The 25,956-nt window shown below is 25.5% G+C and overlaps 7 protein-coding genes and 1 non-coding gene across 8 annotated transcripts; 4 read left to right on the plus strand and 4 right to left on the minus strand.

Annotated features, from left to right (window-relative positions):
• Positions 1-405: 405 nt before the first annotated feature.
• Positions 406-3,513, plus strand: PCHAS_0806000 (heat shock protein 90, putative; the record flags this gene model as incomplete). The annotated part of the gene is made up of 2 exons (XM_736288.2): positions 406-1,764; positions 2,707-3,513. The coding sequence occupies 2 exons, from the start codon at positions 406-408 to the stop codon at positions 3,511-3,513; spliced, it is 2,166 nt and encodes a 721-aa protein (XP_741381.2).
• On the plus strand, positions 2,149-2,466 carry PCHAS_0806010. Its single transcript, XR_001678624.1, has one exon. It is a non-coding gene; the product is annotated as a nucleolar RNA snoR36 (small nucleolar RNA).
• A 1,043-nt stretch (positions 3,514-4,556) lies between the features above and the next one.
• PCHAS_0806100 (RNA-binding protein, putative) lies at positions 4,557-5,800 on the minus strand (the record flags this gene model as incomplete). The annotated part of the gene is made up of 4 exons (XM_737743.1): positions 4,557-5,048; positions 5,151-5,305; positions 5,461-5,559; positions 5,680-5,800. The coding sequence occupies 4 exons, from the start codon at positions 5,798-5,800 to the stop codon at positions 4,557-4,559; spliced, it is 867 nt and encodes a 288-aa protein (XP_742836.1).
• A 1,627-nt stretch (positions 5,801-7,427) lies between these two features.
• Positions 7,428-11,630, minus strand: PCHAS_0806200 (kinesin-8, putative; the record flags this gene model as incomplete). The annotated part of the gene is made up of 1 exon (XM_016797810.1): positions 7,428-11,630. The coding sequence occupies one exon, from the start codon at positions 11,628-11,630 to the stop codon at positions 7,428-7,430; it is 4,203 nt and encodes a 1,400-aa protein (XP_016653728.1).
• A 1,473-nt stretch (positions 11,631-13,103) lies between these two features.
• PCHAS_0806300 (ubiquitin-conjugating enzyme E2, putative) lies at positions 13,104-13,730 on the minus strand (the record flags this gene model as incomplete). Its single annotated transcript, XM_736998.1, has 2 exons — positions 13,104-13,160; positions 13,305-13,730. The coding sequence occupies 2 exons, from the start codon at positions 13,728-13,730 to the stop codon at positions 13,104-13,106; spliced, it is 483 nt and encodes a 160-aa protein (XP_742091.1).
• An 839-nt stretch (positions 13,731-14,569) lies between these two features.
• Positions 14,570-17,035, plus strand: PCHAS_0806400 (CCR4 domain-containing protein 4, putative; the record flags this gene model as incomplete). The annotated part of the gene is made up of 1 exon (XM_732577.2): positions 14,570-17,035. The coding sequence occupies one exon, from the start codon at positions 14,570-14,572 to the stop codon at positions 17,033-17,035; it is 2,466 nt and encodes an 821-aa protein (XP_737670.2).
• A 1,235-nt stretch (positions 17,036-18,270) lies between these two features.
• PCHAS_0806500 (E3 ubiquitin-protein ligase RBX1, putative) lies at positions 18,271-18,594 on the plus strand (the record flags this gene model as incomplete). Its single annotated transcript, XM_738807.1, has 1 exon — positions 18,271-18,594. The coding sequence occupies one exon, from the start codon at positions 18,271-18,273 to the stop codon at positions 18,592-18,594; it is 324 nt and encodes a 107-aa protein (XP_743900.1).
• Positions 18,595-19,354: 760 nt separating this feature from the next.
• On the minus strand, positions 19,355-24,676 carry PCHAS_0806600 (P-type ATPase, putative; the record flags this gene model as incomplete). Its single annotated transcript, XM_016797811.1, has 1 exon — positions 19,355-24,676. The coding sequence occupies one exon, from the start codon at positions 24,674-24,676 to the stop codon at positions 19,355-19,357; it is 5,322 nt and encodes a 1,773-aa protein (XP_016653729.1).
• Positions 24,677-25,956: the final 1,280 nt, after the last annotated feature.

Here is a 25,956-nt window from a genome sequence, read left to right on the forward strand (position 1 = left end):
TAAAAAATTAATTGAATTAAAATAAATTTATTTTATAGTATATAATAAAAAATACAAAATTTTTATAAATTAAAATTTCCCACTTTGAATTAAGAAAATATTTTAATTAATTATCATAAAGATATATTATATAAATTTATACTACATTTTTTTAATATATTAATTTTTGTTGCCATTCTGCTGTTGAAAAATTATTTATATATTTATAAATATATATAGGCGATATTTCACAAACATAATAACATACAAATTAATAAAAAATATATATTTTTTATTTTGTACGATTTTTTACCCTCAGTTAAACACGATTATTTATTCTACATATATAAACTGTTATATATAATAGGGCACACCTTTTCCCACATTAAAATTTAATTAAAATTTTTATTTAATATTATCCAAACAATGTCAAAAGAAACATTTGCATTCAATGCCGATATTAGGCAATTGATGAGTTTAATCATCAACACTTTCTACAGCAACAAAGAAATTTTCTTAAGAGAACTTATTAGCAATGCTAGTGATGCTCTTGACAAAATAAGATATGAATCAATTACAGATACTCAGAAACTCCAAGCTGAGCCTGAATTTTTCATCAGAATCATTCCAGATAAAACCAATAACACTTTAACTATTGAAGATTCTGGTATTGGTATGACAAAAAATGATTTAATAAATAATTTGGGTACTATTGCCAGATCTGGTACTAAGGCTTTTATGGAAGCTATCCAAGCAAGCGGAGATATATCTATGATTGGTCAATTTGGTGTTGGTTTTTACTCTGCTTATCTTGTTGCTGATCATGTCGTAGTTATATCAAAAAATAATGATGACGAACAATATGTATGGGAATCCGCAGCAGGTGGTTCATTTACTGTAACAAAAGATGAAACCAATGAAAAAATTGGCAGAGGTACAAAAATTATATTACACTTAAAAGAAGACCAATTAGAATATTTAGAAGAAAAAAGAATTAAAGATTTAGTAAAAAAACACTCCGAATTTATTTCTTTCCCAATTAAATTATACTGTGAAAGACAAAATGAAAAAGAAATTACCGAATCTGAAGATGAAGAAGCACAAGATGGTGAAAAAAAAGAAGGTGAAGATGCTGAAAAGAAAGAAGATGGAGAACAAAAAGATGGTGAAGACAGACCAAAAGTTGAAGATGTCACTGAAGAATTAGAAAACGAAGAAAAGAAAAAGAAAGAAAAGAGAAAAAAGAAAATCCACACTGTTGAACATGAATGGGAAGAATTAAATAAACAAAAACCATTATGGATGAGAAAACCAGAAGAAGTCACTAACGAAGAATATGCAAGCTTCTACAAATCATTAACTAATGATTGGGAAGATCACTTAGCTGTTAAACATTTCTCAGTTGAAGGACAACTTGAATTTAAAGCTTTATTATTTATTCCAAAAAGAGCACCTTTCGATATGTTTGAAAATAGAAAAAAAAGAAATAACATTAAATTATATGTACGTAGAGTTTTTATTATGGATGATTGTGAAGAAATTATTCCAGAATGGCTTAACTTTGTTAAGGGTGTTGTCGATTCAGAAGACTTACCACTTAATATATCAAGAGAATCATTACAACAAAATAAAATATTAAAAGTTATCAAAAAAAATCTCATCAAAAAATGCTTAGATATGTTTGCAGAATTAGCAGAAAACAAGGATAACTATAAGAAATTTTATGAACAATTCAGCAAAAACTTGAAATTAGGTATCCACGAAGATAATGCCAACAGAGCAAAGGTAATTTATTCGCAATGAATAATCTTCTATATGTCTTATTTATGCTACATTTGTTACCATTCTGTTACATATACTATTATGAATTATATGCTCACATTTTCATGCACAAATGGGCATATATATAAGGCGTACATGCAAGGATTAGCATATATACATCACTATCACATTTTGTAAACTTAATGTGGTAAAAGTTTATCATATATTATGAAAGAAGGGCCTATATGCCTATCTTTTCACTATTATCAAGTTTAATTTGTCAACATTTGGAAGGTTGCTTAGTTGAGGTTTCAGCGTGTGTTTTCTCATGCCCCTCACGAAGCATTTGGGATAATGCACATGCATTGCCTTACCCATACCTATACAAATATGGCAGATTTCACTTATATTCCAAATTTAATTACATATATGCAAAAATAATATGAATATCACTCTTTGTGATGTACGTATTAAAAATTCAAATGCATGTGTGTCCAGACGTTTGGAATAATAAAATTTATAAAGCAATTAATGTAATTACTCAAGGTGTTATATTTTGAGTAATTAACTAAACATTAGTGTTTTATAAAATCGCTTATTACCTTGGCATGCATTTATTGTTCATTTTTTCGTTTTTACGATTTAAATGAATAAGACGGCAAAAAACGTTTAAAATTTTTTGAACGGCCATGATAATTAAATGCATTGAGTCATAAAAGCGAAACAATATATATATACCCATTCAAAATCTTCATGTATTGCCAATATATTTGATAATTGAAATAAAAATATACTAGCCATTTTTATGGCATGAGAAAAAAACGAATAAAAATGATATTACCTTCTTTATAATATTTCAATTATCCCCTATTGTCATGAGAATTTTTTGTCTGTATTGTTTGATATACTTTTATTTTTTTCCATTGGAATAATACTATATTTTTTTACTTTGTTCCCCTTTTATAGATTACTGAATTATTAAGATTCCAAACCTCCAAATCCGGAGATGAAATGATCGGATTAAAAGATTATGTTGACAGAATGAAAGACAACCAAAAAGATATCTATTATATTACAGGAGAATCTATCAATGCAGTATCCAACTCTCCATTTTTAGAGGCATTGACAAAGAGAGGATTTGAAGTTATATATATGGTTGACCCAATTGATGAATATGCAGTACAACAATTAAAAGATTTCGATGGTAAAAAATTGAAATGCTGTACTAAGGAAGGATTAGATATTGAAGACTCTGAAGAAGCAAAGAAAAGCTTTGAAACTTTGAAAGCTGAATATGAAGGATTATGTAAAGTAATTAAAGATGTATTACACGAAAAGGTAGAGAAAGTTGTCGTTGGACAAAGAATTACAGATTCTCCATGTGTTTTAGTTACATCTGAATTTGGATGGTCAGCAAATATGGAAAGAATTATGAAAGCACAAGCATTAAGAGATAATTCTATGACTAGCTATATGTTATCAAAGAAAATTATGGAAATCAATGCAAGACACCCAATTATTACAGCCTTAAAACAAAAGGCAGATGCAGATAAGTCCGACAAAACTGTCAAAGATTTAATCTGGTTATTATTCGATACATCTCTTTTGACATCTGGTTTTGCTCTTGAAGAACCAACCACATTCTCCAAAAGAATTCATAGAATGATTAAATTAGGTTTATCAATAGATGAGGATGATCATAACGATATCGAATTACCACCCCTCGAAGAAACTATTGAAGGTGCTGATTCAAAAATGGAAGAAGTAGATTAAGGAAATAAAATTTAGAGATAATATATATATCATAAGTATGTATACTTTCTAAACTATATTTGCATAACTTCTCTCTTTATTGTACACTTTAAAATTGTCTTTAAAGAAAAGAAACATAATGTCTATAACCCTCTTATACATATGCATATGCACATGTATATGTAAGTGTATTATTTGTGTGTATATTCCTGTATGTAATTACGCACATATATATTCTTATGTTGCATGCCGCTCATATTATTGTAATAAATAAAATGCAAAGCATATTGATATGTGGGAATGAAAACTCCAAACTACACCAATGAAAAAAAACACAAATAATTAATTACATTTCTATAAATATTATTATATACTTATATATGCATATTGTTATATGTCTCATACTTCGTGTTTTGTGGGTAATATATTATCCATTTATTTTTAGAAAATAAAATATAAAATAAATTAACTTTAGAACAAACTCGGAAAAATATTTAACATTATAATAATTAAAAAATATATATAATGAAATATTATTTAATTAAATAAACTAATTAATTGATATCTTCGTTTATGTAGAATATTTCGAAAAAACAAAAGAATATCTGTGTAAAAATAATGCTATATATTTTTATGCATATATAAATGGTTCGGTATTTTATATAAATAAAATGTTAAAATGCGGGAAAAAAATTTATATCGTTTACTTTTAAAAAATGATACTTTATAAAGAATACAATTAAAATATTTTAAAAGGAAACAAAATATGGTTTATTTTACACAAAAAAATATAAATGAAAAATAAAAACAAAACAAACATACGTAGGTGTGAATTTTCAAAATTAAAATTATGCATGCAACGATAGTAAGCATGCTTTGACGCAAGCATAAATGATAAAGGTTTAAAAAAAGGTAGAGGTAGTATAATAAGAAATTTCATCATTTCTACTTACTATGCATTTATAGTAAAATTTACATACGATATATATTCATATGCATGCATATTTATCTGTCTTCATCATCATGCTTTCCCCACTCATGGCCAGATATTGCACAATTAGCGCTTATTCTCTATCTCTTTCCCTATCTCCTTCTCTATCTCTTTTCCTATCTCTTTCTCTATCTCTATCCCCATCTCTATTTCTTTTCCTATCTCTATGTTTATCTCTGTCTTTGTCCTTGTCCCTTTTTCTATCTCTATCTCGGTTTCTTTCTCTGTCCCTTTCACCATACCCTTTAGTGTCGTATTCTCTTTTACTCTTATGTTTTTTTGATGATTTTTTAGCTTTTTTATGTTCGCTTTCTCTGCTTTTATTTCCATCTGAAGAATATGAGTCACTACTATCTCTTTTTTTTTTATCTCTATCTCCTTTTATTAACTTTTCAAAATTCATTGACCATAATTCGTCTTCATCCATTAGTTTTTTTTGGTTATATTTATTGTGACTATTATTGAGTTTTTCAAAAGCTTTTGATAATTTTATTTCACTTTCGACTACATTATATACTCCTATACCTTGGCCTTCTGCACCGGTTGGTTTGTATTTGTCAATTTCCTGTGAAACAATTAAAGTTAAAAGATTTTATAGTTTTTCAAGTTAAATACAATGAAAAAATATATAGCTATATATCTGTATATTTACACATGTATGCATTACATCATTCTCCATATATTTTTGTGGGAGTCTGTAATTTAATATGTGGTCAACTACTAGTGGTTTATCTAAAAGTTTGAATCCATTGAAATTATCTACTGCTAATATTGTACTTCTCTGGTCTTCATATGCCAAGAAACAATATCCTTTTGATTTTCCTAAAGCAAAAAAAAGTCGTAAATAAAGATAGTATGAAATCGGAATACCCTCAACAATTGCATTGTGCAATGATAGCAATTATAAACAAATAAGTATATGAATTTATAAAATTGTTTTCTTTTTTGTAATTTCACTGCTAAATTAGCTAGCGTACCTGTTTCCTTGTCTCGAACCAAATTAACATCTATGGGTTCTCCAAATTGTGAAAATACGATCACAATGTCTCCCTCAGTTAATCGGTTATCCAAGTTACCTATGTGTCGAACATAAACATTAATAAAAGTATCATGTTTAAATTTTTGATATTAACAGAGCATATCCATATATTTATTTTTTCGAAAGTGTTTATTACAAACTTTTAATTATGTAGTACCTATGTAAATGTAACTAGACTCCTTATATTGATCATGCCATGACGCATTAGTTGTGCCAAGATTTTTCAATTCTGTTTCATTTAATTTTTCTATACTCTTTATTTTATCAAATATACCCATGTTTTCTTTTGTATGCGTATTCCTATTATTTTTTTATTATTTAAAAAAATTATATGCATATATAACTGAGCTTATTCATAATCAAATAACTAATTTTTGTTCGCATATGTGTAGAAACTGATCTCTATTGCTGTAAAATGACTGATTGCTATAAGACACACTAAATCCTTTATACATATGCTTAAAATGAAGAATTCATGTTAATATTGTAATATATCCATATGTAGGCATTTTTAAATGCCAAATATTACATAATTATGAAATTAACTTAAAAAAATTCTTATCATTTATAGATAATATATTCGAAATATATTTTTAATTTCCTTTGTTTTTTATAAAAGTGTCCCAATTCCTTATATTTTTCTGTAACTTAAAAAGATAAGCCTTTTATTTACTACCATTAAACTGGTATATATTTATTTTACTATTTTCCTCATTCCCTTTTTTGTATTTTTTTATCCATATTCGTATAAAAATAATAAATAAATCGATGAAAATAATAACCGATCGTTTTTTTTGTGTCATATATTTTTTTAAGGAAATAAAAAAATAAAAATTATATTAATTAAAAATTGTAATATTTTAAAATAATAAATGAGTTACATATAAATTATTTCGTTAAATATACAAGTTTATAAAAAAACGAAAAAGATGTCCCCTTTACATTTAATAATAAAATATTAAGCGGATATGCATAAATATACATAAAAATACAACATAATGAATATTCAATGAAACTACTGACTATATTTATACATTGCATGCACATTTCTTATTTGTTTTTGTTCCTTTAAGAATTAAAAACTAAGAAAATAATAATAATTAATGGATGAATATATAATATAGTATGATAATAAAATTAATAAAAGAAAAAAAGTAAAAGAAAAAAGATAAGCATTAATTTAAAATAGACCATTTATTTAACACTGATTTTACATATAAAAAATATTCTTTAAAAGATTAATATGTTATTAAGTCAATATTAAATAATGCATATATTTTTCACATAAACATATTTTTATTTTGTTCTTAAAAAAAAGTGGAAAATTTTATTTTCACATTTAAAAACAAAAGATATTTGAAGGGGGAGTATGCACATCAAAATTGATCAACTTGGTAGTGAGTGTATAACACATCTCCCATATAAATAGTTATATGATATATACGCATGTGTTTATTGCTTGCACCTTGAACAAAGCAATTCTATTATCACTATTATGGTTATCCAATTTTGTGTTTGCATTTTTGTTATTCGTAGCATACATAGCTTCTTATGACGAAAATACATAACATTAGTCTTTTAGAAAATTAAAAGAAAATCGCAATCCCCTAAATTTGCACACATTCATATATATTTTATGCAATTTAAAAATACTTGATTCTTTTTTATCCCCTCTTCTCAAGAATTATAATGTTCAATGGGTTTCTTGTTCGCTACAACTTTGCTCGTTAAAAATGTTTCTCCATAACTATCTTTATCCTAGTTCCTTAACTTAATCCAACTTATTGATATTACTTTATTTCATATCATGGCTATATTAATCGGGTATGCCCTTTTCATCATTTCTAATTTTCTGAAGACATAAACATTAATTCACACTCCAAATTACCGTGTCGTTACTCTGGGTTATTTATTCTTAACTTTCTGCTTTTTGAGTATTAAATTCTCGTCTGTATTTTCATATTTATTGTTTTCGTCAAGCAAAGCAAACCCTCTTTTGTTTTCTTTATAGTCAATATTATTTTTCATTATTTGCTCCGTATAGTTTTTATAGAAATTTAAAATATGATTAGATGAACTAACCATATCATTATTATTATTATCATCGTTGCCATTGTCACTAACAGTTGTCTCAGTATTTTCCATCATTTTAAACATATTTACATCTATAGTGGCCAACGGGCGTACGTCCTGAAATTCATCAGGTAAATTGTCTAGATTCGATTCTGTTGAATTATCATTTGTTTCCATATTAATATTGTTTGTATCTTTTATTGTTATTTCCTTATTATTTATATTTTGATTATTTAGAATATTATTATTACTTATATTAATATTACTCTTTATAATATCGGCTGAAATACCTTTGATATTTGTTTTTCCATCTAAAATAAAATTATTTGGAAGTATGTTATTTTGCAACAATAGTTGAGCCATATTATTTTGCAGTATTGGTAAATGTGAGGATCCATCTATTTGCTTATTTATTGTATTAAAAAAGATAGAATTTTGCATATCCGTCAGATTGTTATGAAACGTTTGTAGCTGGTCTTCTTCTGCAATTATGCTTGGGAATTTTAGGTAAGGTTTGTCCTTAGTGTTTATATCATATACTTTATCAATACTTTTACCAAATATTTCATCATCTCTTTTGTCGTTTGTTTTTGTAACCGTTTTTCCATACGTTTTTTTAGCATTTCCTCTAGAATTTCCCACATTATTCCCCTTAACAAGACCCTTAGGTACCTCCTTAGTAATTCCTTTAACATTTTTTTTACTACCATCCATGTTATTACTCATTGAATTTTCGGCATGCTTGGCTACATTTCTCTTAGGATAAATTTTTTTGGGTACAATTTTTTTATTATTTATTTCGTTTTTATTTTTTTCGCCCAAATTATATTTATCTTCTTGTATATTTGTATTTATTTCATTACACTTAATAGCATTGTCGTTCAAATTGTTTTTGCATTTTACAGACATGTCTTCATTGCTTAAGTTGTTCTCACAATATTCCTCCTCTTTATTTATGTTAAATTCACTGTTTTTAAAATTATTTTTTAGATAATATTCTGAATTGTTTGCATCACATATTGCAATTTGGTTTCCTTCCAAGTTGCCATTTTTATTGTCTTGATCATTTGAACTGGTAAGGAAATCATTTTTCATATTATATGATTCAGCATTGTAGGAAGTTCCATCAGTATAATGGGTATTATCTACTGTACTATTACTTGGTCCTATATTGTCTACTATATTATTACTTGAGTAAACGGTGTTTACGGTGGTATTATTGAGCATACTTGCATCAGCTTCCCCGTTACTTGACATAATTTCATTTTCTATACTTTGTTTCGAGAAAACTCGGTCAAGCAATTCCATCATTTTCTCATTTCCTTCATTTAAAATACTAAAATTTGTATTATGAATAAAATAATTAAGATTTCGATGGATATGTGGATCAAATATATTTATAAAACTTTTGTCATCATCATCATCATTTATAGAATCAATTTTATTTTTTGCTTCATCTAACTTAATTTTTATTAATTGCTCATAAATAGATATATCTTGCTTTAATCCTAAAATAGATACATTTTCTATTGTGTTTTCTTTTTTTTGATAACATGAATGTATAATTTTATATAAGCAGAATAAATTTTTTAATCGAAAATAAAACTCTCTAAGAGAGTTATGCTTTATTAATAATGAATCATATTCTTTTTGTAAGACATAATTTTTTTTTAAAATTTTTTCAATATCAGTTTCTTTATTATCATTAGTTTGTACAGTTGCACATAATTTTATATTTCGTGCTCTAAATGCATATTTTAGTGTATTATTCGATTCTTGGAAACATTTCCTAGAAGGATTAATATTAGCTATCATAACAACTAAGCAATTCCCTTCTAATGAATTTTTTAACAAATGGGTTAGTTTACTGTCTCTATATTTGACTCTTACTTTTGCTAAATTTCTATTAGATGCCAATGAATTGATGCAATTAGCTAATGCTAATAATGATTGGTTAATATATGAACCCTCTTTAAATCGTTCCCCCTTATTAGATGTAGCACTAGCTCTTTCAGAACCAGCTAAATCAACAAAACATAGTTTTGCTTTATAATTTATTACATTCATATTACTATCAAGCATTTCATTTAATACATATATTTGTAAAATTGCGTGGGATCTACTAGATACTTTATTAGCTCTAGTAGGTGACATTTTTCTGTTTCGAACTCCTTCATTAATTAATAACATTGCTTGTTCATAGGATTGTATTTCTATTTCACACAAATTACTAACTTTAACTTCTGCTACATCTTCTTGTACTTCTAATGTTTTATTTTTTTCCTTTCCTAATAAATCACGTATAGTTTCATTATAGACTTCTAAAAAGCTCATGAGTACTTTTACATTTTTACATTTTTTTTCTTTTATAATTGTAAATAATTCTAAAAGAGATAATTGAACAATTCCGTTTTGATTTTTATCATCTAGCATAGTATAAGTTTTTCCTGAGCCGGTTGCTCCATATGCAAAAACTGTGCAATTTATCCCTTTGAAAACATGAGGAATCAAGGGTTTAGATGTATGATAAAATACTTCTTCTTGACTAGCATTCACATCAAAAACTACATCAAAGACATATGTTGATTGCTTCTTTTTTTGCGATAATAAATATGATTCTTTTTCATTCGTTTTTTCAATAAGTACATAATTCTTATTAAAAATTGAAACTATTTTTTCTTCCTCATCAGGAATAGGCCTAATACGCACTGCCACCTTTACATTTGAGTATTCATTTAGTGTATTAATTAAATTGGAACTATCACATTTTTTTAGCCCATTTATATTTATAGCATTATTATTACCATTGTTAACTGTATCATTGTAATTATTCCCACTACCACCTTTAGTATTATTGTTTACACCATATGAATATGTTCCCAAATTATTATTATTTCTAGGATAAGAGTTATTTATATTTTTAATATTTATTTGAGGTATATATATACTATCATATATATTTTTAGACGTAATTGGGTATTCATTCATATTACCCATAAAATTTTTATTATCATTTATGGATAACATATTTTTGTTAGTTTTTTTATCCATTTCATATGCATTACTTTTTGTTTCATCACCAATTATGCATGTTGTACTTTGGGGATCAGTGCGCATACAGCTATTCCATGTGTTGCTAATATTTACATCTGTGTGTGCAGCTTCATTTTCCATGAGTTTTCTCTTGATATTTTTATTGTCATTAGAATTTGATATAAAGTTATTGGTTTTATTTGTTTTTACACCGTTTTTATTATTTTCTTTATTTAAATTACAAAATATTTTTAATGTTTGATCATTATAATTTATTATCCTATTCGTATTATTATTAGAACTGTAATTTTTTTTTATGATTTCTTTTTCGTCGCCTTTCCAAAATACTATTGGCGATTTCTTATTTTCCACCTTTTTAATCGCAATATTGCTTCCCCCAATATTATTATTTCTTAATGTATTACCAATATCACTTATTTTCCCACTCGTATTAACCAAATGTTTTTTATCATCACTTAAATTTTCATAGTTTTTTTTTTTAACAGAATCAATGATCCCGTGTGTAACTTTAGGGGCTTTCTTAGTGTTACTAAATTCAGGAGGTATTCTTAAAGTTTTTTTATTGTTATTATCATAGAAATTATTTTCTTCCATATAAGAAATCGTCGAAAGATCAATACCATTATTATTTACATTTTCAAGACGTTTCATATGGCTAATTTTTTTTTTTTTTTTTATTATACTTTTTCGTTCCTTAATATTATGCAAAAAAAAAAATTTTTTTTGTGTTTTCCCCTCTATTTCATTTTGTGTGTTTAAAAATAATATATTTTTCTTACTCGAATTATTGCTTGCGTTGCTTGTATTTCTCGTGTTGCTTGTATTATTTGTGTTATTTGTATTATTTGTATTGCTTGAGCTAATCGTACTATTTTCGATAAATTTCTTATTTTTTTTACTGTAAATATAAACTTTATTTACTTTTTTATTATTTTCGTCATTATTATTCCTTTTTATAACATTTGAAAATTTTCCATTCATTTTACTTTTTATTTATATATTTTTTTTCGTCTTGTCACCACCTTGGTAATATATTAGCAATTTTTTTTTAATAAGGATTTTAAATACTCTTTACATGTGTATGCTATATGAAAATATGAATAGTGTTATGATAGAATTGTTAAAAAATGATAAAATAAAAATAGCAAATATATATTTAAATATATAACTAAAAAAAGTGAATAACCTCAGGGATGCATATTAGTATATTATAAAGCCATATGCCATTTTTATCACTCGCAAATATATAAATATATGTATTAGACACAATACAACAAAATGAAAATGCTGAAAAAATAGCAAAGGAAATTAGATTCAACTATTCTTCTCTTTATTTTTACTATACATTTTCATAAGTTTCAAAATATATATGTATGTACTCTATAAAGTCATTAAAAAGGTATACATTGATTTGAAGTATAACTTAGCTTATGCTTATTACTTATATTATACTCATATTTTATCTTTATACCTTCCTTGCATTTTATTACAAATTCGCCTTTATCGCAGTCATAATTTAGACATATTTTTGTAATAATTTTCTCGTTTTAATTATATAATTTATTATTTTTTTTAAATGACCTACAATCCCAAATTTATTACATAAATAAATATATACCTATTAATGTATAGAGAAACACAAAGTGGGAATGTGTAATACACTCTAATTATGCACACTTGTATAACTAATATGCCTCCATATAATCTATACAAAATTAAGTAAAATTTGATTTGCTAAATTATTCAAAAATTAATAAATAATATAATAAATAAAGCTGTGTATAACTATAATTAATTATTTTCCTAAATTCTCTATTCGTCATGCATTTCATTAGCGTATTTTGTATAACTGCTAATAGTTTATTCTAGACAGAGATTTTTAATCATTTTGCTAATATTATTTTTTATTTTTTCAACATTTTAATGTTTTTTTTATCATTTATTTAAATTAAATTTTCTTTATACAAAACATTTAATAACCATATAATCATAAAAAATATATATATCTACAAAAAAAATGAATGCTTTATCATATTTTTGTGATTAACACAAAATGATACACAAAAAAAAAGTCATGCATGCATGATGAACTAAGATATCGTAAATATGTTAATACGTTTTTTATTTTGCATTTTTTTGCTCTTAGGTTTTTTTTTCTGAATTATAAATTGAAGGATAGATGTCCTTCCTTTTCTTATGTGAAAAATAATGCTTGTATGCTGAATTATATTTCGCACTTTTTTGTGTGTGCGTACATAAGGATATTTTTTATTTGCCAAAAAAATAGGAGGCCATCATCAAATTATGTATTCCCGTAATCCGGGATATTTTTTGTTATTGTCGTTATAAGATTGTTTTTTTATTTGTCTTTTTCTGTATGAGCAATTTTGAATAACATGGATACATTTATGCAACTGGGCTTGAAACAAATTTACAAAAAAAAGAAAAAAATACTTAATTAAAATCATTACTGTTAAATTTGGGGATTTCCCAACTATCTTCAACGCACATCTGCAGAAAAAAAATGAAAATAATTAAAAAAATAGGTGTCAAATAACCAGTAAATAATTCGAAATTGTTACCAAAGAATGAAAAAAAATATGCATATGTTCTTATATGAATTATCCCTTTTTTCTTTATTTTTTTCAATCATACCAAGACTCTCTTGTTGTATAATACTTTGTCTGTCATAAAAATTTTGGCTGCTTCTGGATTTGCTGGTGAAGCAGTATTGGGATCATTTAACAAAGATTGAATTGATGTCAGCAATGAAGTAATATCATAAATAGGACTCCATTGATTTTGTAGTATATCTAGACAAATATTTCCATCGGTATATATATTTGGGTGAAACATTTTTGATAAAAATTTGACCTTAGGAGGGCTAACTGGATATTCCTCTGAAAAATTAATAATTAAATGAAAAATTCCGCATTCCCATATTGTATCTTCTGGCCCTCTTATAATTGAATGGCAGCACATTATGTTATCAGAAAAAGGAGCTGCTTCAAAACTTTTATTTTGCTCCTTGTTTATTTTGTTCAAGTCTTGAATAATTCTTCTTCTTGCAAACGTTGACATTTTTATTTTTTTTTGATGTTATTATATAAATAGTAAAACAAATAAATATTTTATATGCAAAAATTATCTCCTCATCAAAAAAAAAATACAAATTTTATTATTATACTTATTTATTTTTCATTTAGGATATACTATTAATCATTTTATTTTATTCCATTATTTTTAATTGTATAACAACAGGGGGTATTAAATTTTTTTTGTCCTTATTTTAGAGTTGTTTATACAAATTGTAAATAATAAATAATAAATTTATCTTTTAATTTTTTTTATTCGTTGTATGTATTTTTATGAAAATGCTGCATTCATATATGCATAGAGAACTTCTATTATTTTTACCCTAAAAATTTTATTATATATAATTGAGCATTAATCGCCTTTTTCTTTTTATTTCCAATATCGATTATACATATATTTTTTTAATTAAAATATTATAACGCTGTGGTACCGCTTTTTTCCAAAACGCAGGCATAATTATTTAAAATGACAAAGAATAAATTTAAAAATAAAAACGGTTTTGAATTATTTTTATAATTATTCAAATCAGTTATACAAAAATATATAATACGAAAAATAATTATTTATTTGAAATATCAAATTTGTGTATTGGTGAAATGGCATATCAATACTTATCGTAATGTATATATATAACATCATATGCAAGAAATAGAAAAAAAACGATGCATAAAAAATTGTAAGTCATAATATAGATATATAGGCATATACATATAAAATCATAGGAACCATATACCCATGAATATATAAACATATGCATATAAGAACTTATTAGTGATGAATAGCATGAAGTCTAAGTTATGTATCGAGGACAAATAGCATTATAGATGATATGGATGCGTTTATTAAAACTTTTCGTGGCTACATTTATGCTCGAAAAAATCAAAAATATGTTTTGCTTGATATGTAATAATAATAAAGCTATAAAATATGTATTAAATATAAGACCAAATAATATACAAGAAAAAGCGAAATATTTTTATATAAACAACCATAATATCGTTTATAATACGAGTAAAAAAAACGCCATAAAAAAAAAAAAACTTCTGTTTTTATTGTCAAAAACCTTTCATTGCCTTGCCAATAGACGACAAGCAGTCCCTTTTCACATTTTAAAATCAAATAATAATAATAATACCCAAAAAAATAGCTTGTTTCTTTTTGATCACAATTTTAGTAAACTTAAATTGTGTTCACCAAATTATCTAGGTGCCACTAGATCATTTAATTCGATTTTTTTGAATAAAATGGAAGGCGGGGAAGATAAGCATAAATCCAGCTGCAATAATGAAATGAAAAATGAAGAAACGAACGATACAAGTGAACAAAATGATAGAATACAAAACTGTATTCTAAAAAAGAAAGCCAATTTTACCACAAATTTTAACGACGAAAAGGCAAATAAAATTCAAAGAATTGATCCAAATTGTGATGAACATGAAATAAAAGAAAACATACCTAACAATGACTGTAATAATGATCTTAAAAAAAATAACATTTTCACCATTGAAGAATTAGAAGAAATGCGAAAAAATAGTAACTACGTAAAAATAGATGATACGGAAAATAACGGATTTAGCATAGAACTATATTTTGACTATAAAGAGCTAAAGCTTTTGAGAAAAAAAGATGAACCATTAAGTTCGTTAAAAAATAGATTAATATTAAATTTGAACAAATTATACCAAAAACAAAGTAAGCAACTAAATTCTATAAAAAATAAGAACGCCAATAAAACAATTGATAGCAATGTGAAATCAGAAAAAGAGAAAGAAAACACAACTATAGTTAAATTTTATGATAAAGAAAATAATATAATTGATGAAAACACTATTTTGAAGGATGTTATTGATAAATTAAATTATTTAGTTATAGATGAACATAAAATATCTATATATAAAAATGTATATGATTTAAAAAAAATATATATATCTATGGATGTATATGCCAATCATCAAATTATACCAGTTCATTTGCCATTGGGAGAAATGGAAAATTATATCTATTATTGGGTTGACACCAATGAGAAAAATGTTTTGAACTCTTGTGATATTTTTTACAAACCAACTAACGATGATATTTCGAAGCATATCCAACTTGTTATATATGATAAAAAAAACCCTATTTTTTTTCATTTCACTGAAGAAATGGAGGTGAAGTCTAACCCATTTGAAGAGCAGATTAGAATTAAAGAGCAAAGATATTCTGATTTTCTTCCTCAGTCCAATCAACATGATAATAATGCTAAAAACACACTCCGTATATTGTCATACAATATACTTGCCCCTATATATACAAATACGAAGTATGCACTAGAATATATGTTCAAAAACATAGACCCTTGTTATTTAAAAACGAACTATCGATCCCATTTACTTATTGGAGAAATAAGTCATGACTTTGATATAATATCTTTGCAAGAAGTTAGTGAGCATTTACATACAAATTTATTTTATGTATACTTATATGAAAATTATTATTCTTCATATAAACCCAAAAGCCCGAGTGGAAATGATGGATGCTCCTTATTTGTTAATAAAAAAAAATTTAGTCTTTTAGAATATGAAAATTGTGAATTTAATACAGTCGTAAGAAGTCCCGAATTAAAAAATATATATGATATATTTATAAAATTATCAGATGATCTTGATGAAATTATAAAAGAAATAAAAACAGTATATCAGATAGGTATATTTATGCATAATAATAGCCAAAATATATTTATTATTGCAAACACCCATTTATATTTTCATAGCTTAGCTCAACATATTAGAGTAATGCAAACTTATTGTATATTACATATTTTAGAAAAAATAAAAGATAAGTATAAAGAAAAATACAAAAATAAAGAAATATATGTTATATTAAATGGCGATTTTAACGCAAATTTCGAATCAGAAGTCTTCTCATTCATGGAAGGTAGTGATGTTATGGAAAATTCAAAATTATGGGAGAATGGTAAATTATTTAAAAAGGAATATGACGATTTAGATAAATACCCTACTCTATTTAATATCGACAATAATTCAACTGACCAAAAAATTAACGGACCATATTTAAACAGAAAGAAATTTTTACCTTTATATTCCGCTTATAAAAAAGTAGATATTCCATATACAAATTGGAATAATAATTTTATTGATGTTTTAGATTATATATTTTTGTCACCTGAACTTAAAGTAAAAAGATTATTAAAAGGGGTAGATAAACATCTTTTTGGTCAATATAAAGGGATAGTAACTCCTTTCAATCCGAGCGATCATTTGTCAATAGCTGCAGAGATAGAGTTATAACATTTTCTTCCAAATTTATATATTTTTATACACTATTAAATTAGTAATTAATTCGATTTATACACTGTTTCCACATTCCTATATATATACTCAAATTTAATCATACACATGTGTGTATTCTATGCTTTGTAGTTGCTATTTTATTTTTATATTTTACTTTTTTTGTAAATTTCTCAACTACAAAAAGAGTATGGCATATATTATATTGTAACCTTTTTTAATTTATAAAAATACATTAAATTTTTTATTTTGGTGCGAACCTCATTTGTTTTTATTATATATATTTTGAAATATAGCACTAATAAGATAGTCAACTTTGTAGAAATCACGATTTCCCCCACTTTAATGTTAATAAGATATACAATGCCATTCCATTTAAGCGCATTTGATACTAGAATTCTTTTATGTGTGAATACGTATGTTTCCATATAGGCACACACATATACATGCTACCGCATTGTTTATACAACTATATCCTTTTTTATTAATTTGTATGGCATTCTATTACAATTATTATTTAAATAGATATAAGCTTTCCATGTTAAGGTTATATAATAGCTGCTGCGCCATATAAACGATATTACTGTTTTGGGTTTCGTACTTTAAATAATGTTTTCATTTGAAAGTTTCTTTAATGTAAATGGCTATTTTTAATAATAATCTATAAAAAATAAATATTGACACACAGATTGCTCTTTGTGTTTTCGAAGACTTCCAATACTTATTTTTAAGCAAAAGTGTAAACATTGGGAAAAAAAGAAAATATAAATAGCGCTTCTTTCAAGCATTTATATAACTTTTTAAACATTATTTATTATTATATATATATGAAGAAAAAATGAATATTTTTGGATAAAATATACGGAATACGCATTGATATTATTTCTTACGGCTTTAGGGATGCGTATAAAAAATTGAAAAAAATAGTTAAATTAACATACCATTTGCCCCTTTTTAATTTTTATGTTTTTCACTTTATTTTAATTTTATTATTATATTTTGTTAATTGCCATTTCCTTAGTTTTTATAAAATTCACGGGAAATAATACACTAATGAGAATTTCATGTTTGGCACTTTTCCAGTACTATCGTGAAATAATAAAGAATAATAACAAATACGGCAAAACAAATAATAATAACAAAACGATAAAGCCTGACTAAAAGCGAATTCTAAATTGATAAGGATATAAATTCATAAGGTAGTAAGTTTGATAAGAGAAAGAAGAATAATTATAATGATTAATAATACACGATCTGAGGACAAAGAAATATTCAAAATTCACAAATGGTCAGCAGTAGCGGCATGGTCTTGGGATATTAGTGTGGACAATTGCGCTATATGTAGAAACCATATAATGGATTTATGTATAGAATGCCAAGCTAAATTAAACGAGCATATAAATGATAAGGATAAAAAAATTGACAAAGAAAACTGTACCGTTGCTTGGGGTGTGTGTAATCATGCTTTTCATTTGCATTGTATATCACGATGGATTAAAGCAAGACAAGTTTGCCCTTTAGATAACACTACTTGGGAATTCCAAAAGGCAACAACCTAAAATATTTTTATTATTGCATTTATCATTAATATGTATATATATTTATTTATGTAATATTCTACGTATTTTTGGTTATGCATCTCGCTATGTTTTTATCCCATAGTTCTTTTATTTTTATTTCTCTTTCTCATTTTATGACATTTTTTCATGTGTTAAAATATTTTATTTATGTTTTTTGAAATTTGTAATTAAAAAAGCACAATATTAAAACAAGGATAACAAAAATATGAAATATTAATGAGTATAAACGAAAATTATGTCTATATAAAGGATTATAATAGGAAAAATAAAAAAAAACAGATGCATAGTGCATATATCTATGCACATTTAAGCAACATGCTTGTGTGCTACAAAAATAGTAACAAAATCAAAACGGATAAAATAATAGAATAAATAGTAAGGTAAAACAAATGGCAATGAAACATATAATAGATAAAACGGCGTGAAATAGATCACAAAATAAAAATATATTTTAATAAATATTGTAACTGCATATGTATGAGAAAAGCATACTACATAAATGATGTATTATCAAACTCTTTACCCTCAAATAAAAATGTTTTATTGATATTTTCCACGAGCATATGCATTTTTTATTACTTTTAAGGGTAAAACATTCTTAATATAATTAGCATTTTATTATACACCCTATATTTTGCATCTTTGGATAATGCTTATAAATTTTATATGAAATCATAAATGGTGATAAAAAGAGCTATAAAAAACCAATAAAAATATTAAAGTAATTTATAACCACAAATTATGTTTTCTTTTTCATCATAAGAAATGAATTTTCATCCATTGATATGGGTATCTTAATTTTGTAAATTGCTTTTTGTACTAATCCCCAAAAAGCTCCTTTTGCCTCTACTGCAAATGCAAAACCTTTATGAGCAAAATAATTTGAGCTATTTTGACTATCAATATATGCTAATTTTTTAATTTGGCATTTTCTTAATCCTTCAAACTTTCCCATTTTTATTTGTTCTAGAACAATTTGTTCCATTGTGGGTTTCTTCATAAATTGATATGTCATTAATATTAATAATGGTAACATAGATGTATATAAAGATATAATTGTAGACATATAATAGTTACTAGATGAGTGTGCCTTTTCAAAAGTTCCATGTAATTCGTCTGCTCCAACAATATCTAGAAAAACTTTTATATTACTTATTACAAACCAAAATAATAATGTTGCAATTATTTCAAACCATAAAACAACATGAGATATAGCAAACCATGTGTTTATCATTAAAGCCACTACTGCATTAACGGCAACAACATGATGAGTATATAACATCTGGGAAAATGTGTTAAAATCTATATCAACACTACGATCATTGTGAAATATAGAGTGGTCTTGTCCAGTAGAAAAATGCAATATAATAATTGTTTCAACAGCAGCTAGCCAAATTGCAAATAATAAGTAAATAAATAAAAAATGGGTACCATAAGAACGAAACTTTTCAGGTTTTGATCTTTTCCCAATCCATGATTTAATTTTTTCAACATATTTTGGAAAATATGGTATAAATTTAAATGGCAATAAAAAAAAATTCGTAAGTTTTTTACAATTGTTTTTTATTTTTCTCGTATAATGGTAAATCTTTCTATTAGCATAAAGAGGCCATAAGGTAGATGGGGATGTTTCATATAATAATGGATTATTTAATAATATATTATGTGGTAATTGCTTATCTAAAGCTACAAAAAATATAACAGGTAAAGAAGTAAATGCTATATTAACAATTTGTTTTGTCCATGGATTCCAAGCATCAGTGGCACTATACCCCGTCCAAAATATTAAAATCATAGAACATAAGCAAAAACTAACATTACGAAAAATACAAAAATATACCAAAAAGGAATTTCTTCGTAACGATTCTCTGCCATGTACAAATAATAATTTTTTTAAATATTTAAATTCGCTAATAGTAAAATCAGAAGATCTAGCAGCTTGTAAACCTTCTTTTCCGGCTATACCTACACCAACATTTGCCATTAAAATCATACCAACATCATTAGCTCCATCTCCAATAGCTAATGATGTTCCTCTTGGATTAAATGCTGAGTTTTCCTTAACAAATAATGCTTTTTGTTTAGGGGTCACTCTACAAGCTATAAGAGTAGATGCACTTCTAGCCAAGGTATAAAATTTTATTTTTAATATTTTATTTTTCATTATTACATCAAGTGATTCCCCTGTTATTGTTATCGAAAATTGCGAATAATGTATTTTGTCTTTGGGCTTATAGGGATTATCACTATCAAGCTCATGTTCATCATTCTTTCTCATTTTGTTAAACATTCCTATACTTTCAGAACTGCTCTTAATGTTTCCCAATGATTCACGGGATTCCAAAAAGGAGCTATAAACTTTTTCTTGTTTTGCTAATACTGATGAGGAAAGATGGTTATCATTTTTCAAATCAACCATATTTGCGTCTGGGATTGTATTTTTTTTTACAGAATTAAAAAAATTTGTTTTCATAAAATTTAAAATTGTTTCGGACCTTAGATCTAAATTTAAATGCTCCCAATTAACACTATTCCACCATTTTGTGCTATGGTCAGCATTTAATAAATTTGCAGCATTGGTATTTTTTTCATGTGTGTTAATTTGTTCTAATAAAATATTACTATCTGTTTCTGTAAACACTGCATTATATGTATGTTTATTTAGAATATTAATCGAATGCCCTATATTTATTGCTGTTTCTAATTTATCCCCAGTTAGTACACATATAGTTAAACCCGCATCTCGTAGATCTTGTATAACTTGAGGAACATCGTCTTGCAATTTATCATCAATACCAGTACAACCAATAATTAGTAAATTATTTTCATATTCATCATAAAAATTTTGTAAATGTGTATCATCTTTTAATAACTCGGATTTCTTTCTATTTTCTATATGATTATTATACATTATTTTAAACTCGTCTTTCGTTAAATGTTTATATCCTAACACTAAAGTTCTAAGCCCAGATGTAGCAAATGCATTTAATTGATATTCTACATGATCAACAATATTCTTTTGGCTTTTTGATGCTAATTTTAATACACTTGTATCCGCACCTTTTAGTAACATAAATATTTCATCTCTCTCATTTTTTACAATCAATGACATTCTTTTTCTAACATTATCAAAAGGAAAAACATCTAATATTTCAAAAGATAAAATTGGAACAATTTTTTTATTTAGTATTTTTTCGCTTTCTTCTTGTTCAGTTTTAATGGGGTCTTTGATATTTATTTTATTAGACATAAACATATTTCTAATCGGTATAGACATATGAAAACTGCTACTAACATCATTTGTGTTGGTATTATTGTTATTATTTTTTTTTATAACATTTTCACCAAGTTTAGTCTCCTTTTTTCCTTCTTTATTTATGTATGCATTGGGGAAATATGTATCAAAATTATCTTCATAGTAGCTTTTTTTTTTCATAAAATTATTAAAGCATCTTTCCCCTAAAACAAATCTTTGAGCAAAAGATGATGTTAGTTCAATTTCAATAGTTCTTAAATTTGGCCTATTTATAAATTCACATCCTAGATATAACGACGTACTAATTAATGCAAGTTCATCAGGAGAACTTGCATCATATTGTGGTTGTGCTGGTGTTAGGTATGTGTAATTAATTTTTGTTTCTTTATCGTATATTTTCATTTTTCCATTGCTATTATTTTTTTTTTTTCTATTTTTATCGGCACCTTCGATATCTTTATCATCATTATCAATATTTGTATCATCATCGCTGCTTTCAATATCCATGTCATCGATATCCACATTTCTTATCATGGCACTATGACATAAACTCAGAACTAGCAACAAAAAATAAATTTGATCTTCTGCCTCTTTTCTTATGCTATATATTTTATTAACGAATAATATTCGGTTAAAAAAAACAAATTCATTACCTCCCCTCACAAAATCTTTTTCTGAATATATATTTGTAATAGTTTCGTTATGAGATAAACTATTTAAACGTATGTGTTTCCTTTTATTTTTATGGGGATTTATAGATGTTCTTGACCAATTCAAAGGATCCATCACATAAGACACACTTTTATTATGTTGTGGATCTCCCTTCATTTTATTTTCTGATATTACCCAATTTTCATCATCTTTCTTTTTTTCTAGTTCTTTTATATATTTGTTTTGCTTATCAAGGTAATAATTATTATCATCTTCACTATTGTTATTAACTGCATCTGCATTCCCAGCTTCATGTGAATCATTAATGTCGTCATTTTCACTTTCGCCTGTGTTAGAATCGCTTTTAGGTTGAAAAGGAATGGAATCTATATGTTCAGCATTATTGCGCATATTTATTTTTCTGTTTTCGTCTTTTTTTTTATTTTTTTTTACTATTTCCTTTTTTTGTTTATCAACAATGCTTTCTTTAATGTCACTAAAATCATAAAATCCATATACCCCCTTATTCCCTAAGCCAATATTTTGTAATTGCATAACATTTTGTGTTAATGTTCCTGTTTTATCTGAATATATGTGAGTTACATTCCCCATTTCTTCTAACAATTGCCCAGCTTTACTTAATGCATATCTCCCTGTTTTTTTACTACACATATCGTTATCCCAATTAATTAAATATCCTTGTAATAATCTCACTACTTCCCATATCAGTAATAAATCAACTGGTATAAATGATCCAAACAAAAGAATCATAGAACCTATTGTAATAAAAAATGTTTTTAAACTATCGGAATTGTAATATAAATTTAAATACCATAAATTATATCCTTGTCTTCGCATCCATAAAACACCCCCTATAGCTACAATAAAAGAAATAAATATTTGACACATTATTAACACAATTACATGATTGCCGTATACAAATTCAAGCCTTGACCATTTTTCTCTTGATTTAGTTGACGCATTTCGCATTAATTTTGTTCTATTCCCAGTGTTTATGACTAATCCATATATCCATTTGGTGTTTACAAGTGATGTACCTCTTAATACTAAATTGTCTATATTTATATTAATTATATGTTTGCTCTTCTTTTCTCCTTCATTCATTTGTTCTCCATTTTGGCTATTCTCTTTTTTCGTTTTCATACGGGGTGTTTCATATTTTTGGTCATTAGAACTTTTTAAATCGTTTTCATTTTGGATTGTGTCATTTACATTAATTTCTCCCTTTTTCATGGTAGCATTAGTGTTAGGTCTTTCTTTTGGGGTCTTCATATCGGAATTTTGACTTTCTTTATTGATACTATTTTGCCTGTCATAAAATCGAACCAAATCCCCATGTTTATTTTTGAATTGTAAAGGAGGTAATATAATATACCCACTATAATCGAAAATGTCATCATTGGGTCTTTCGCTTATTAATTCAACTCTACAATATCCTGCATATTTATCATGATTAAAATATTTCGATATGTCCGGTAAGCAATATTTGTGCTTCACATTAGATTCTCCATCTACATTTTTTGTTTCAATATTAACGATACCTTTTTTATTTGAGCAATTTAATACAATTAAATCAGCAGGGAAATATTCATATGCAAATATTTTAACTACATCACCATCTTTTATGTCTGCCCATTTTTTTTCTTTTAAAATTCCATTTTCAAAAACCAATGTTTTTTTAGAATTTTCTTCATTATCCGATTTGTGTCTTTGCCAATCTTCAAAAAATTCTTTAATCATAGATACAACTATTATAAAAACTAATGGAATCAAATATGTGGGCATTCCTTTTGAATCTGTTATTTCAGGTATTAGTTGTAACGCCGATATCGTTAAAAAATATAAATTCCCTAATCTTAAAAATTGAAAAAAAACAATAAGAGGCAAAAAAGTGTATATTTTATATTTAGCTGTCCTAATTTCATTTCGATGTTTTATTCCATGTATTATATCAATATTTAAATGTTCTTCTTCCGATTTTTTCTGGGCATTTTTTAAATATAATTCATGATCTTCTTTATTTATTTCAAAATTAGAGATTAAATAAATCCGGTTCTCATTATTTTTTCCTTTTATTTTTACTGATATCCAATCTACCACCTTCTTTGATAACTTTTGTAGTTCGTTCAGCATGGTAGAAAATCTTTGCACACAATATACGCGTATATATATGTATGTATATGCGTGTGCTTATGACTTATTTTATTATATATACGTGTGTGGATACAACAGATCAAATAAAAACCGAAAAAAATATTCTTATAATAAGCATTGCCCTTTTATTATAACAGACACCTACTCTTTGTGACTTAAGATCTTTACATGACATACCAAAAAACATTCATTTGTTAATAAGGCATGTGCCCAAAATATTATATTGTTATGATCTAAAGAATTAGCATAATAAAAACTTATCATTAAAATTGTATATGCATTTAACATTTAATACATATAATGGACAAAAAAAATAAATAAAAAAAAAATAGACCAAATAAAAAATATATAGATAAATATATATACATATTTCTTAAAATTTTCCTAAAATTATTTTGATAATTAAAAGCAAGCAAATTAGAATTATCCAAAAGGACTAATTATGTATGTTATATGTATTTCTATACACATGTGTAATGTATAAAAATATATATTATTAATTTTATGTTTTTACTTTTTTTTTTAATTATAAATATTATGACATAAAAAATAAACTGTGGATTTATGCACTTGTCCGTTATTTTTTAGTTATAGATAATGTAATCTAAAAAATAAAATGTAGATCTATGCGTGTTTTCCTTTTTTTAATTATAAATATTATGATCTAAAAATAAATTATGGATCTCTGCAATTTTTCACACATAAAAAATGGTTAAGAAATTTAAAGGTTTATATAAAAATATTTTTAAAAAACAAATTACTAAAAAAAATTCGTCTTCTTACATTTTGGAAAACTTGTATTAAAAATGGGGGAAATAGGGATATGCATATAAATATTTTGGACATAAAAAAATAATGGCTTGCATATAAAAATAATGCACATTTTAGTCTACGCAATGATAAAAAGCGTTAAATTTATTAGGTTATTTATGTCGTAAAAATCTAAGAGTGTAAAATACTTCTTACACATACATATATGTTATGGATTTTTGTGTGGAAAAATTTAACCCGCTTTGAATATTTCCGTGCCTTTATATCCGTTACACGCGTATATAATAATATAATAAAAGCAGAAAAAAAAAGAAATATTATTCATTTAAAATATATAAATTATAACAAAATGACTAATTAATAATATATTATATTTTATTATAAAATTAAAAAATATAATTAAATAAAAGAGGTTTAGAAGAAAAAAATAATGTTTTAAAATACCAAAATAATATAATAATAAAATACTTATATCCATTTGAAAGAGA

Source organism: Plasmodium chabaudi, assembly GCF_900002335.3.
Source record: "Plasmodium chabaudi chabaudi strain AS genome assembly, chromosome: 8".
NCBI classification, from domain to species: Eukaryota; Apicomplexa; class Aconoidasida; order Haemosporida; family Plasmodiidae; genus Plasmodium; species Plasmodium chabaudi.